This window comes from Suricata suricatta, chromosome 1 (assembly GCF_006229205.1).
Source record: "Suricata suricatta isolate VVHF042 chromosome 1, meerkat_22Aug2017_6uvM2_HiC, whole genome shotgun sequence".
NCBI classification, from domain to species: Eukaryota; Metazoa; Chordata; class Mammalia; order Carnivora; family Herpestidae; genus Suricata; species Suricata suricatta.
Window position 1 is genome coordinate 93488320 of NC_043700.1, and position 13556 is coordinate 93501875.

A 13556-nucleotide genomic window follows, 5' to 3' on the forward strand; every position below is an offset into this window, starting at 1 on the left:
GCTATAATGACGGTTATCATTTCTGCTCTTAGCTCTGTTCTCAATTATAGCATTTGTATCTTGAGGACATCTTAAGCTGCTTCAGAGTTTCTTGAAAAAAACAGTATTCTGTTTTGAGTTATGCAAATCAGTCAGCATATTCCCATATTTGGCACATATTTGGTTCATAATATCAAAATTCATAGAAAAACACTAAAACATGTTTGCTCATCACAGGTGACAAAAAAATGAAGAAAATTAGATTAGCATCTTACACTCAATTTCTAAACTACACTGCAGGAATGTTACAATTTCGATTAAACCCACATTTTGTTTCTAATTCTAAAACAAAACAAAAAAACCTCATCATTATTAAATGACAAAATAATTCTGGCGTGTATCTCAGTCTGTTGGTATTAATTTATTATGGTATTAATATACTTACTAAATTATTTACAGACTTCATCCACTAAAAACTTTTACATATTGTTAAAATACCCAAAACAGCAGAGCCAACATTGGAGAATAATATTCTGAACAAATATTCATTATGGGGGCAGATCTTTAGTTGTAAAAAGTTCTGAGATTGCAAGGCAATGTGGAGAAATCCTATTATTTCAGATGCAATTCTTTATACACAAATGAATCTTGTTCTGGACTAGTCTCCTCTGAATGGTTTCACTCTCAGTGACTATTTAAAAATAGAGGTTTGTCTTGGCCAGGATATCATGTAAAAATGTGTTTAGAATTTACTCAGCAGAGTGATCAATAAATTAAAGACAGGTATGTGCAGCAGAGATATCAGTGTCATTTTTCCTACCCACCATCCTACTTAGAAAATTTGGGGCTGGGTCCTTGGAGAAAATGAGAGCCAGACATTTTTCCATAATTAGCTTTAATTCATTGCTGTTCCTATAACTCTAAGCCTGGTCTAAAGCTAGCCTCCAGTGAGCAGACTCTGCTGCGGACTTCCAAACATTTATTGCCTGAAGGCTTAAACCAGGTTCATAACAAACTTGATCCCCAAAGACCCAACCTCGTCTAGACTCATTAGGCTCTAGGGAATTTCAAGAACTCTGACAGGTAGGAATGTACTAAAGTGACCTTAAAATATCTGCTCTGGCAATTATCCATACTCAGGTTTTTTTTAAAGAAAATGATGCTTCTCTTTCATAGTTCAACTTTGCCATACCCCTGTTGATAAGTAGAGATTATTCAGGTTGGGTGTAAAAGAGTATAGAAAGAATAAAATACACTATGAATGCAAAGTATTTTAAATAAATATTTTAATTCTATTGTTGGCATTTACAAGTAGAAAGCATACAGTATGTTACAAATATCAAAATGTGAAAAATATGAACGTTACATAAGTAACAAATGTAAAAAAAGTATTTTCTTACCTTCCCTGAAAGTAAGAAAACTTTTCAGCATAGGAAAATATCAGTATCAAAAACACAGCTTAGGTGTAAAAAAAAGTTTTTACACGGTATTAAAAAATGATCTACAAAATGACTGAAAGAAAGAAGAGTTGAAATTTGACCTTATATAAATTATAAAAGCTGGGTACTTGGGGTAAACATCAAATGACTGAAAAGTAAGTCCAATCATAGGCTGTTTTTTTAGGTCAATTCATTAAAAATTTAAGAGCATAGAACATTTTTCAATAAATAACTTCTAAAAGTGTCTCTGAGAAGCGCTGCTGAGAACATCATTCCTCGGTAGGAAGGGAGTAGTGTTCTGAGGATAATACACAGTCATTTTGTTCCTAGTGGAAGCCTGATGAAAGTCAGAAGACCATAATTGTTCACACACACACACACAAAGATTCAGAAGTTTTAACACAATTTGTAAGAAAATTCTAAAGTGCTGAACAAAATGACTTAATTTTAGTACCCACTGTCATGTAAAACCTACTCAAATATCAGACATTTCTGAGAAACATCAAATATGGAATCTATAGTTCTGGAAAGTGTTAATACTTAGTCTTTCATTCAAGGAGAGGAAGGCTTTTTCTACACTTTACAAGAATTGGTTCAACCCCACGGATCTTGCAATGCAAAACATAAGGATGATAACACAATGGAAACAATACACATACCTCACTGTGAAAGCACAAATTCATTTCTGCAATGGCAACAGTATTCATTTTTAAAATCACAAATCAAACATGGGTAAATAAGGAAAAATCTTTCCAAACGCTGCATGCCACATGACTAGTTACAAAATACGCTGCATGCAGAAAAAAGAAATTCAACCAAGCATATTTAAATTAAAGATTTGTTTGGAGTCTGTTTCAGCAGCATTGTGGTTATTATTTTTTAAAGTTTCCCTCCAACACCAGTCCATACTGGCCTCTCTTGCAAATGGAACACACCTTAACCGCCAACCTTCCATGGTTTGAGTGGTCCTTGTTTTTCTGTCTTTATAACGCCAGTACATAAAGTTCACACATACTGCTCTGCCTCCCCGTCTTTGGGGACGGGCTTAGCTGTCCCATTCTTGCCTTCTTCGTTTGCTGCTGCTTTTTCTGGGAGAGATGCCAAATCTTTAAAAACATCTACATAATGGCCAAACCCAGGGCCCCAGTTCAAAAGGTTGTCCCAGTTGAAGTTCCCTGCTTGCTGCCCAAGTTTCAAGGGCAGTGTGTTGTCAGCAACCCCTGATGTTGCTGCCTGTGTGTTCCCAGGTCCTCCCTCAGCCCTTCGGCCATGGTATCTTCTAGGCTTCAATCTGGTTCCATAATTATCTTCGTCATCTGCATCAGATTCATTGACTTGAGATAATTTGGGCATCCTGGAAGTATATACCATTGGCTTTTCCCTGTCATACTCCATCTCTGAGCAAGTGAAAGACTCATGTGAGTCACTGTCAGAAGAAGATTCTGGAGCTGGAATGCCATCTGCTGGGTTCCTTGTTCTGGACAGTGGCCTTCTGCAATCCTCTTCTGAAGAAGACCTTCCATGATCTGCACTGCAGATACTTGGGTTTCTAGGGCGAGGGGTGTTTAGCCTCTCTACCTCTTCAATTGAGAGTCCTACCGGAGGGGAAGATTCCAGAGGAATCTGCCCAATTGGCTGCTTTAAGCGACTCCCTGGTCTAGAACCATGAGAGGTCATGGCCTGAGGACTCTTACTTCTCCTTCCTAGCCTCGTGGCATAGTTGAAAATGCCAGGTTGGCAGGTATCGCCATGCATTTCCAAAGTATTTCCATCTCGTATAGGAAGATGCAATTCCCTGGCAGGACTGTTCCTATAGAAAGTAGAGGACTTTGAGAAAGGGGCTGGGCTGTGTCGAGACAGGGGATTGGGCGTTGGGCAGGCTGAATGGCTCAGGGAGCTGGTTCTCAAACCCTGACTGTATGAAGGCTGGTAAGTCAAACTGCTTGCTCCTAAGGGCATGGGGGATTGCCTCGCAAAGCCTAAGGGACTGTGCCTCTGGATAGAAAATTTGGGTGTGTGGCTGCGGAACTGCTTGTAGTGTTGGATGATGTCTGCGTCTGAAGGAGCGATGCTGCTGGCGTTGTCGATGTCATAATGCTCTATCTCCTGCTCCGGCGAAGCCAAAGGGGCACTGGGGGTGGTTTCTGAGCCGTGAGGAATATCAGTCTCATCATAGATGAGGTAGGGGTTTTCCCGCTCAATGATATCGGGCTTAGGGTTCCCCTCAGGCTGCTTCCTCACAGTCATCTCATCCCCATAGGGGGGGATATTGTCTGGGTCATCAAAAGCAACATTCTCGCTTCCCTTCTTCTTCTTCTCCTTCGGTTTCTTCTCCTCTTTGGGGTCTTTGGTCTTCTTCCCCCTGCACTGGTTACACAGAATCAGGCTCAGGACCAGGAGGGCCAGGGCTGTCGCACAGCTGCCCACGATGGCAGGCACAGCCCACAGAGGCAGGGAGATCTCTTCTGGACCTTGACTCAGGACACAGACATGCCCTCCAGGGCTTCCTGCTTTGCACACTCTCCCCTGAGGACAGAGGACACCAAGACAGGCCACCACCGTCTCACAGGTCCTCCCTGTGTGGGACTCCGGGCAGCTGCACGTGAAGCCAGAGTGCAGGCCTGGCTCGCAGCTGCCCCCATTCTGGCATGGGTGAGAGGCGCAGTCTCCAGGGGGAACACACTTGTAGGCATACCACTGATTAATGCACAGTAAGTCGCCCCAGCAGGGATTGCTGGCACAGATGTTCGGGCCACGACAGCCAATCTTCACTGACGGGTCCGTCTTAGAGATGGAGGCCAAGCTATGCTTCCCACTGAAAGGAAGACTTTCTCCACCATACAGCATAGAGGCAATGCAGCCATCAAAACCTGTGTGGGGGAGAAGGAGCAGTAAGGCATTTTAGAGAAAGTGCTGCATTTAAAACGCTGCACCAGTGCACTCTGATAAAAGGAAGACTCACAATCACATCACAAGGGCTTAGAAACCACAGTCTCAGAGCCATGACCCCGTCCAAAGTCATGGACTTTGTGTGTCTTACTATATAACTTAGTAAGATGTATAACATTTCCATGACAAAAGTATGAAAAGAATTGCTCAGATATTACTCTTCCTGAAAAATTTTAAATGACTCAGACAGACTAGATTTTCTTTTTTCTCCCTCTTTTTATTTATTATCTCTTTGTCTTAATTTTATAGTCTATGTATCATGTTGCATACATAGAAATAACATTTATTTAAGAAACTTAAAAAGAACAAAAATAGACTAATAGCCTCTCTCCTAATTTTTTAAAATTAAAAAAATATATTTTTAAAGAGAGAGAGAGTGCAAACAGAGGAGGGGCAGAGAGAGAGAGAGAGAGAGAGAGAGAGAGAGAGAGAGAGAGAGAATCCCAGGCTCCAGGCTATTTACTCTATGGCTTCATGTTAGGTTATCACATCCATACCCAGTAAGTCAGTTACTTGCTTGAGTCTGCTAAGTCTTAATATGTAGTTCCAGCTGGTATCTGCTCCTGATTATAGCCCATTTATCCAAAAGTCTTCTTCAAAAGTGGTCCAAACCCCAAGTATCCCAAATCACCATCTTAATATTTCCCGTAGACGGGCATCTCTCTCCACTGCTCTGCAGTTTCCTCTTTCAGTGGCACTGCCCTTCTTCTAGTTGACAGGTCAGAAACCTTCCTGAATTTCACCATGATGATCAACAGTTTGGTTTACTTTAATTCCTCAGAAAGTTTTTTCCCCATCCACATCTCTCTAAACTCCTCTGCCACCACACTAGTCAACACTGACACAGTATCTTGCCTAGAGCCATGCAGTATCATCCCAGCTAATTTATGCAAGTCCACTCCTGTCCTCCACCAATGCATTCTCCATGTTGTAACCTGAAAGATCTTTTCTTTTTAATTTTAATGTTTATTTATTCTTGAGAGAGAGAGAGAGCGAGAGAGAGAGAGAGACAGAATGTGAGGGGGAGGAGTAGAGAGAGAGGGTGACACAGAATCCAAAGCAAGCTCCAAGCTCTGAGCTGTCAGCACAGAACCAGATGCGGGGCTCGAACCCACAAGCTGTGAGATCATGACCTGGGTTGAAGTCAGATGCTCAACCGACTGAGCCACCCAGGTGCCTCCTGAAAGATCTTTAATATCACTACCCATCTAATCTTGACACACCTAACATAAATTTTTTAGTGACTTCCCATTTTCCTGAGAGTAAACCCCAAAATGCAACCTGGTCTGTGCAGGAGGCCCTGCTTCATTCTTCAACTTCATCCATTAATGGTTGACATCAGTCTCCAATGTGCCAGTAGGCCAAGTTCTGTGATCTTTATCTACTTTTTTGTTAAGTTCCTATCAATACAAATTAATCTTTTATACTCTCCCATCTTCATCTTCATAGTTCAGATTTAAGTACAAATAGTCAGTTTCCCATGGAAGTTTCCCTTTCTTCATTTTTGGAAATCTCTTAGAATTCTATATTTCTTCTTCACATTCTTTATCATAGTCTAAAATAACATATTTATTTGTATAATGGTTTAATTAACGTTGTCTTCCTTACTTGGTCATGTGTTGTATGAAGAGAGTAGCTATTTATTTAGCCCAACATTATACTCCCAATGCCAAGTACAGAGCTCAGTAATATCTGCCATGTGAATGGACACATGAATGAATGGACAAATAAATGTTTGGTGGACAAGGGAAGCACCATGGGATGGGTTTATGAATTTGGTAGAACAAATGTAAATGATTAAAATAAAGTAAAGTGATGGCCAATTTATAGACTTCTTAAAGATAGTTATGAGAGACAGAATAGTCATAATGGATATTATCAGAAGTCCAACTACTTTTATAGGAATAATTCTACTTTTCTTTTGTTCAACGCAAGCATTTACCTGTGTGAGAATCTCGATGAGCTTGATTGGGTGGGATTCCTCCAAGAGATATAGTGAGTACATCGAGGCCACCAAAATCCTGGGTAGGATGGATTATATCTCTATTATATATTCTGTCGATGGACAGTACTGTGGCTGTTCCATTTTTTCCAATTAAAAAAGTATGCCAGTGGCCATCTGCAACATACACTTCAGGAATATTTCTCTCCACTTTCCCAGCAATTCCCGCATCTGATGTAAAATGTACTTTGCCATTTTTAATCTGTAAAATGTATTAAAATAATGTACAATTAAGCTATGATGTGCTTGAATAAAAATAGAATAAGAATGAAATAAAACCTCAAAATCCTTATCAATTTAAAGCCAACAAGCTAGTGAAAGAGTCTGGGTATATCACAGTGTACTTACTTATACTTCCTCTATAAATTTAGGTTAACATGTATCTTCACATTTAACAGTTTCAATAGTGTTCAAGTTGTTATTATATTTATACCTAATTCTTTAAGATGCAAGATGTCTAAATTATTTTCTGGAACACAACTGAGATAATAATAGAGTTAAAACCCATTTTAATATAAGTAAATTATATTAAAGGTAATTATAATTTAATTATGATTTAATCACAGTGACAAATGTAAATAATCGGTTTTGTATATGGTCCACACTGATCAAAAAATGTTAAAACTACTTGAATAAAAAAGAAGCATCAATGCTTAGGCAAAAAATGAAGCATAGTTGGAAAAATAGACAAAATGAAACTCCTTTATCCATCATCTATTACACACTGGAATTTTAGAGGAAAGCATGCCTATTGTTTCTATCATTTATTGAGATGAAAATTATGAGTGAATTCTTCATAATGAGGTGTCTGGGCAAGTCTTCACTTTGGCTGCCTTTTATAATTTATCTAAGGAATATTTGGTTTCTTTGACTTTGCCCAGCAGAACATTGGGTAACAGGATGCTCTTACTCCAGTTTCCAGCTACCAAGTTTCCAGTATTCTGAGAAGACACTTTAGAAAACGAAATAATTTATGAGGCAACATGAACATTTGGTTCAGAGAGCGTAATCCCATCACACTGCCAGACAGAGCTGGTGCCTGGGCCAGGGGATGAAGTGGCACTGTATATCAAATGACAGGAACGAATGGATGGATCAGTGATTTTGTCACTTGGATCAAATGCTATTTCTACAGACAACAAACACATCTGGTAGAACTAAAAATCATTTCATTTTTACTTTGTGGAAAATATGCCTAACACATTTACATACGTTACTCATATTGTAAGATTTTATTAAAAGGATCTCTCTAGATGGTCACATATTTCAGATGGGAAAAGAAAAGAGAGTTGTGGTTAAATGACAATAACATTTCATCAAGTGGTTGATGTTTTATGAAGCACACATTGAAAACAGCAACCCATCATTGGTGATCCCCAAAGTCCTTTGGGAAAGAAACCTTAAAAAGAGCTTCTTCCTCACACTGTGTTTCCCCCCTACCTGTTCAAGCTATAGTATCCTTTTATTTCATCAAATCTGATGAAAGTCTTTAGAATACGCCATGGAGTAGGGTGTACAAGAACGAAAGGGTCCATTGTAACTTTCCTGATGTTTTGCATCTCCCCAGTAATGCTCTACTCAACTCTTGTATCCTTCTAGCTTTCAAAACATCATGCTCATTTTTTATGCTCATTTTGCTTGGTTTTATTTATCCAAAGATTTATTGGTTTATTTTTAATCTAGAGCCCCAAATCCCTCATCCCAACTCTATACAATATATCTAGCTCCTCTTAAAAATAAACGCAAACAAAAAAACCTATACACCAAAACAATAGGATTGATTTGGAACAGAAATAGAGTCCATAATCTGACATTATTACTGAAGTCCAAATATGGAGATATGCAATAAAAGAAGGGAGATTTGTGAAACACTTTCAATATACTGTCAACACAGTTAGACATGAGTATGCTTCCTTTTGTTTTTCTATCTAATATTCTCTCTACCTAACTTCTTTTTTATCTGAACAGGTTCTATCTATTTTGCATATTCTCCTTTCTCTTCACACTGCTATTGCTACTCACTCTGGACACTCTCCCCCCAAACCATTAGAGATCTCATTTACCCAACTCTCTTTTCTATGTTCAAAAATATCATCTAGCTGTCTTTGTGTGTGTGCGTAAGAGAGAGAGAAAAGAGAGATGGATTGATGCAGAGAATGAAGAAATAAAGACAGTGAGAAAGAGAAAGAAAGAAAGAAAAAAATGAAGGAAGAAATGAAGGAAGAAAAGAAAAGAAATAAAGGAAGAAAGAAAGAAACTGTCAGAAAGTGGGGCAAAAGAAAGAAAGCAAAAAAAATAGGGGCCTTAGTCACCGATAAGCTAAATTAAAAGTAATAGTCCCTTCTGACTAGCTTCCTAGCCTGTGCAAGTAGATCGTATTCCTGTCATCCGAATAACTTGCCTGCTTACTTAAAACAGCCATTCTCCTCCTGTCTATTTTGTTCTCCTTAGTCACTGGTTTTTTAATCTACTTACTTTACCTGCCAAGCCCCTTAATCTCTGAAACACTGCTTTTCAAAATATTCATACAAAAGAAATGTGCATTTTGGTCTGCATTAGTCATTATTTTTATTCATTAGCATTTACTTTTCCTTCAGGAAAAAAAAAGTCTCTTTCTAAGTGCCTGCTACCAATATGAGAATATCTGGAGAAGTTGCATGCTGCTGTCTTGTTGGAAATGCAAGATTTTATGGTGACAAAAATGGATCCTGACATTCAGCTTCTTCCTTAATGAAAAAAATATATTCTGTCTCTGATTTCTTCAACCACATTGTATTTTGTATCTCTTGGCTTAAAGAGATAATGTACAGAAATATTTCATATGTCATTTAAATGGCACGAGGACTTGGATGCAGCTTAACAGATAATACACAGACCTCAATGTCAAAGCCTCTCAACACACACAAAAAGTGTTTCTTGTAGACTGTGAAGCTTTACTTCTTTACTTCTACTTTCTTTGGTTCTGATACACTTTCCAGTACAAATTATAAACACCAATAAAATCATAATATAATGACATATGTGCTTTTTGCATTAGCTTTATTAATTCTGAACTAGACTCCTTATTTCAATATGGTGGTAAACTTAAACCTGAAGATGTTCTTTTGTACTAGATTAGAGTGGAGTTTTTCAACCTCTGACCTATTGACATTTTAAACTAGATCATTCTTTGTTTTGTGGTGAAATGTAGGATGTTTAGTGACATATCTGACCTCTACGTACTAGATGCTGATATCACCTCCTCCCTATCATGACAATAAAAAATGCCTCCATACATTGTCAAATGTCTCCTGGGGGGGTGGGGAGGTGTAAAATCATCCACAATTGGGAATAACTGGAATGAGGACTAGGAGAATTTTAAAAAGATTTTTGTACTACATATTAAAGATATGTACATGCAACATAACAACCAGAGTTGACTAAGATGGAGAGAAATTTTAAGAATAAAGAGGCTAAAATGTAGAAGTGAATGTCTGTTTTTATTTTTAAATATTATATGTAAATTAAACCTAGGAATTCTCTATGTATATTGCTTTTTTTCTTCATAAACTAAGCTTTTACTAATTTTCAAAATATTAATTTGTAGGTGAAAATAATACAAGATCTCTTGGTTTATTTTCTTCAGAATTTACCAAAATTCATATAAAATGATGAGTGGAGTTATAATATCAAAATGATATTAATCAAAGTCAGTCAGGATAACTAAACCAAAGAAACTAACCATTTTAAAGATGAAGTCTTATTTGTAGGAAAGAGAACAGACTAATAGTCTTAGAAATTAAGGAGCTAAAAGCTGAAGGAAAATGCATAGCCTCAGAAATTATTCACTTGTTTAGCATCGCATTTATAGTTAAAATATTATGTAAAAGCTTAATGATAAATCAATACATTGTTCTCATAAAATAGAATGTTTAACAATAAGATTTTTAGAAATTATTTGGAGAAGTCAGGTGGAATTTAAGTTACAATAATTCCAAAGATATTTAATTTCACAGGGTTTACCTAGGTAGTTAATTGACTATATGCCCCAAATAAAGCCAGATAATTTAAAAAGTGTTTTTTATTATTCTAGTCCCACCAATTAATATAAACATATCAGTGTTTGAAATAATTTTTGGAGTATTTTTTTCATTTCAAAAACACATTATCTTTTTGTTTGGCTTTGTTTAAAAGTAGAGAAAGAAAAGCAATATAAATTTTTATTTGACAAAATAGATTGCAACAAATTCTTTCTATACTGGACTACCTAGCAGTGGGCTTTAAACCAAGACAAAAGTGTTTAGAAAGCAAACCATTCAGATCTTTGTTACTCTGGCCAATGCCTGGGGAATAGTTAAGATAGATGATATTGGAATAGTGCCCAGCATTAGTCGGAACTCTAATGGGTTATAAAGAAAGGATAGAAATTATGGGCGAAGTGATTTAAACCATGACACAGCAGGCGGTCTAATCAAATGAAGTCACCATTAGCTTTTATCTTACCTTCACAGTAGTATAATTGCTGCTTTCTTGGATATGGATTAAAATGCCATTCTCGCTTCTTGTTCTGAATTTTATTTCCAGACTGTTCACACCAAAAGGCTCCAACATGGCACCTCGTATGCTCTGTCTTAACAAATATTCTCGCTTCTCATTCTGACTCATATGGTAATCCAAGCGCCCTTTGCCTTCTAATGATAATGCAGTGTCAGGAGTAATAGCTGAAAGCCAATGAAGAAAGGAAAAAATGAATGCATACATTGGCTTCTTAAAAAGTTTTTATAAGTGACAAAAATTATAAAAAAGGACAATAAAATATCAGGTTTCTGGAATCTTCCCCAATCCTCCTCTTGAAAAAAAATTATTTTTATTTGTGAATTACTGTGTTAGATAATTTCAAATGTTTAAATCTAAATCAGAATCATTATCATTTGGGGAATATTTATTAAAATTTTGATATATGATATATATCATGAATACCTATTCATACTCACCTGTTAAAAATATGGAGTTGAAAATGTGTTTATAATAAGTTTTACTTTATATATTTCCAAAATTCAAAAATGAATATGTTTTCATAGTTGAATGATTTATAATCATAAGTCTCTAGTGTGTAAAAATTTGGACAAAGAAGTGAACAACCAAATATTTATATTCATACTAATTTTATTATTAGCAATCATCACATAATCATGTCTAATTTAATTTATCATTATGTGTAACTATGATGTATAATTGTAATCTTTCATATTCTGGTAAAATGTTCATACTACTGAACTTTAGAAGTTTGTTATAGTAACAGTTAATATAGCTTAAAAAAAGGACATAAAGCAAATGATCTCAAAAGGGTTTCAGCACTGAATAGTATAATTTATAAAGCTAAATTTTATAATATGTGAATTATACCTCAATTAAAAAAACCCTCAGGCTTATCTCAAGTCAATAACTCATTTCATATTCCAGGTATAATTGGGTTCCTACTTATAAATACTCATTGCTTAAAAAAAAAACAAATAAACAAAGAGAAACGTTATCTGACAACATATTTTTTGTTTTGATTTTATCCGAAATGATTAAATACAATTCTATCTTCTACTAGTAAGATCTGTTTGACTAGAGTATATCCTTAATGTGATCATGAATTTCTATTCCCTCTCATAATATAATCAAGACTCCTTGAGAAGTGGTCAAATAGCTGCAATGGTTTAAATTGTAACCAGATATTTGACAATAAAGTAAATTTTATAGAAGAAACTCCATTAGGATTAGTGAGTTTGATGTACAGCTTGAAATTAGAGAATGCCATGTTCTAACGATGGCTTCAACACCTCTAATGTCTTATCAAAAATAGTATCAGGGTTAAAAAAACAAATAACCATACAAAAATTTAAAATGGAAGACTCAAAATCAATTCCAATAATTGTAAATTAAAATACAAGTATCATCCTTCATTATAATAGATTATGCTGCCCTTGTATGATGTTTTGAACTCAGTGTTCAGGCATTTGTTATTTATATTTTTCTACCACATACAAAATATTTACTGGAGGAATATTCCCTAAAGGTAGATAATATTAAATCCAAACATGAATATAGCCCTTGGCTTTGTAATTGTATAGAATTCCTATAAATTAGCTTCACTAAATTCATAAATTCATAAAATAGAAATTAACAACTTAGTAAATGTTCTGAAACAATATCACTCTTCCTTAGGTTAAAAAATAAATAGAAAATGCCATTATATTTCACCATTTATTATTATCCATTTATTATTTTCAACATTTAGAATGAAAAAAAATTCTTTGAATACAATTACATATCTAAGTGCATACATTTATACTCTTCAGGATTACTATAATTTCTAGTGGAAGATAAAACATCATGCATACATTTCTCGCAGTATTTCCCAGTTAGTCCTTCTTTACAACGACACTGCTGCCAGGACCAGTAATCCGTACACGTGCCACCGTGTTGGCAGGGGCTGTGAGTACAAGCCCCTTCTAGTCTAGGACATCTAAAATAAAATCATAATGAAGAGTCATAAGGCACAAAATAAAGTGTGGGGGGATTTGTTAAAATTAGATATAAGCTTTTATTAACTTGTTTAGTTTCATGCAGTTACTTCTTGGAACTCAAGTTACAACTACATTTGGGACTTCTGGTCAAATTGGGAGCTGTCCTGCAACACAGGACCTGCCTCATTCAAAAAGGAGAAAATTAAACCAAATGACATCTTACATAATACAGAAAAAGAGGTGATAATTTCTTCTTGAAAATAATTCTTACTTGAGAAGGACACCTTTGGTTAATGTAATTAAGGGCCTCATTTTTATTTGCTTAAACATCTCCTCTAGACAACTCATCAACTGATGTCTTTTGAATGCCTACCATATGTCAATTACATGCATACTGTTCTGAGCAGGGGGGTAAAGTGTTGAAAAATCCACATGTTCACAGAGTATTTATTTTTCCTTGTGGAGGAGGCAGTCAAAAAACAAAATAAAACAAAAATTAGGTAAATGTGTAGTATGTTAGAACAAGGAAAATTCTATGGAAATTTAAGATAGAGTATTGAGAGGTTTTTTTTTTTTAAGGGCAGAGGGTGTTGCTGAATCTCTAGATTAATTAGTGAAGGAAGGGACCCTTTTTTGTAAAGATCGAAACAAACAGAGAGAAAAGAATATTTGGTAGATCACTCTGGGCAGAGG

At 36.0% G+C, this 13556-nt stretch overlaps 1 protein-coding gene and 1 long non-coding RNA gene across 4 annotated transcripts in view; one reads left to right on the top strand and one right to left on the bottom strand.

The window, feature by feature from the left end:
• Nucleotides 1–2270: 2270 nt before the first annotated feature.
• The window catches only part of FAT4 (FAT atypical cadherin 4), a 168842-nt gene continuing 157556 nt past the window's right edge, over nt 2271–13556 (bottom strand). For both annotated transcript variants that reach the window (XM_029941196.1, XM_029941188.1), the window contains exons 14-17: nt 12738–12862; nt 10852–11069; nt 6310–6571; nt 2271–4288 (exon numbers count right to left, since the gene is read on the bottom strand). In XM_029941196.1, coding sequence (XP_029797056.1) covers nt 2424–4288; nt 6310–6571; nt 10852–11069; nt 12738–12862 — 2470 coding nt within the window. In that variant the 3' untranslated portion in view covers nt 2271–2423. The remainder of the gene's footprint in view (nt 4289–6309; nt 6572–10851; nt 11070–12737; nt 12863–13556) is intronic.
• On the top strand, nt 3570–9137 carry LOC115293417. 2 transcript variants are annotated; one of them, XR_003909503.1, is made up of 2 exons: nt 3570–3599; nt 8967–9137. It is a non-coding gene; the product is annotated as an uncharacterized LOC115293417 (long non-coding RNA). The 2 variants fall into 2 exon arrangements; XR_003909504.1 differs by lacking the exon at nt 3570–3599 and adding an exon at nt 7447–7520.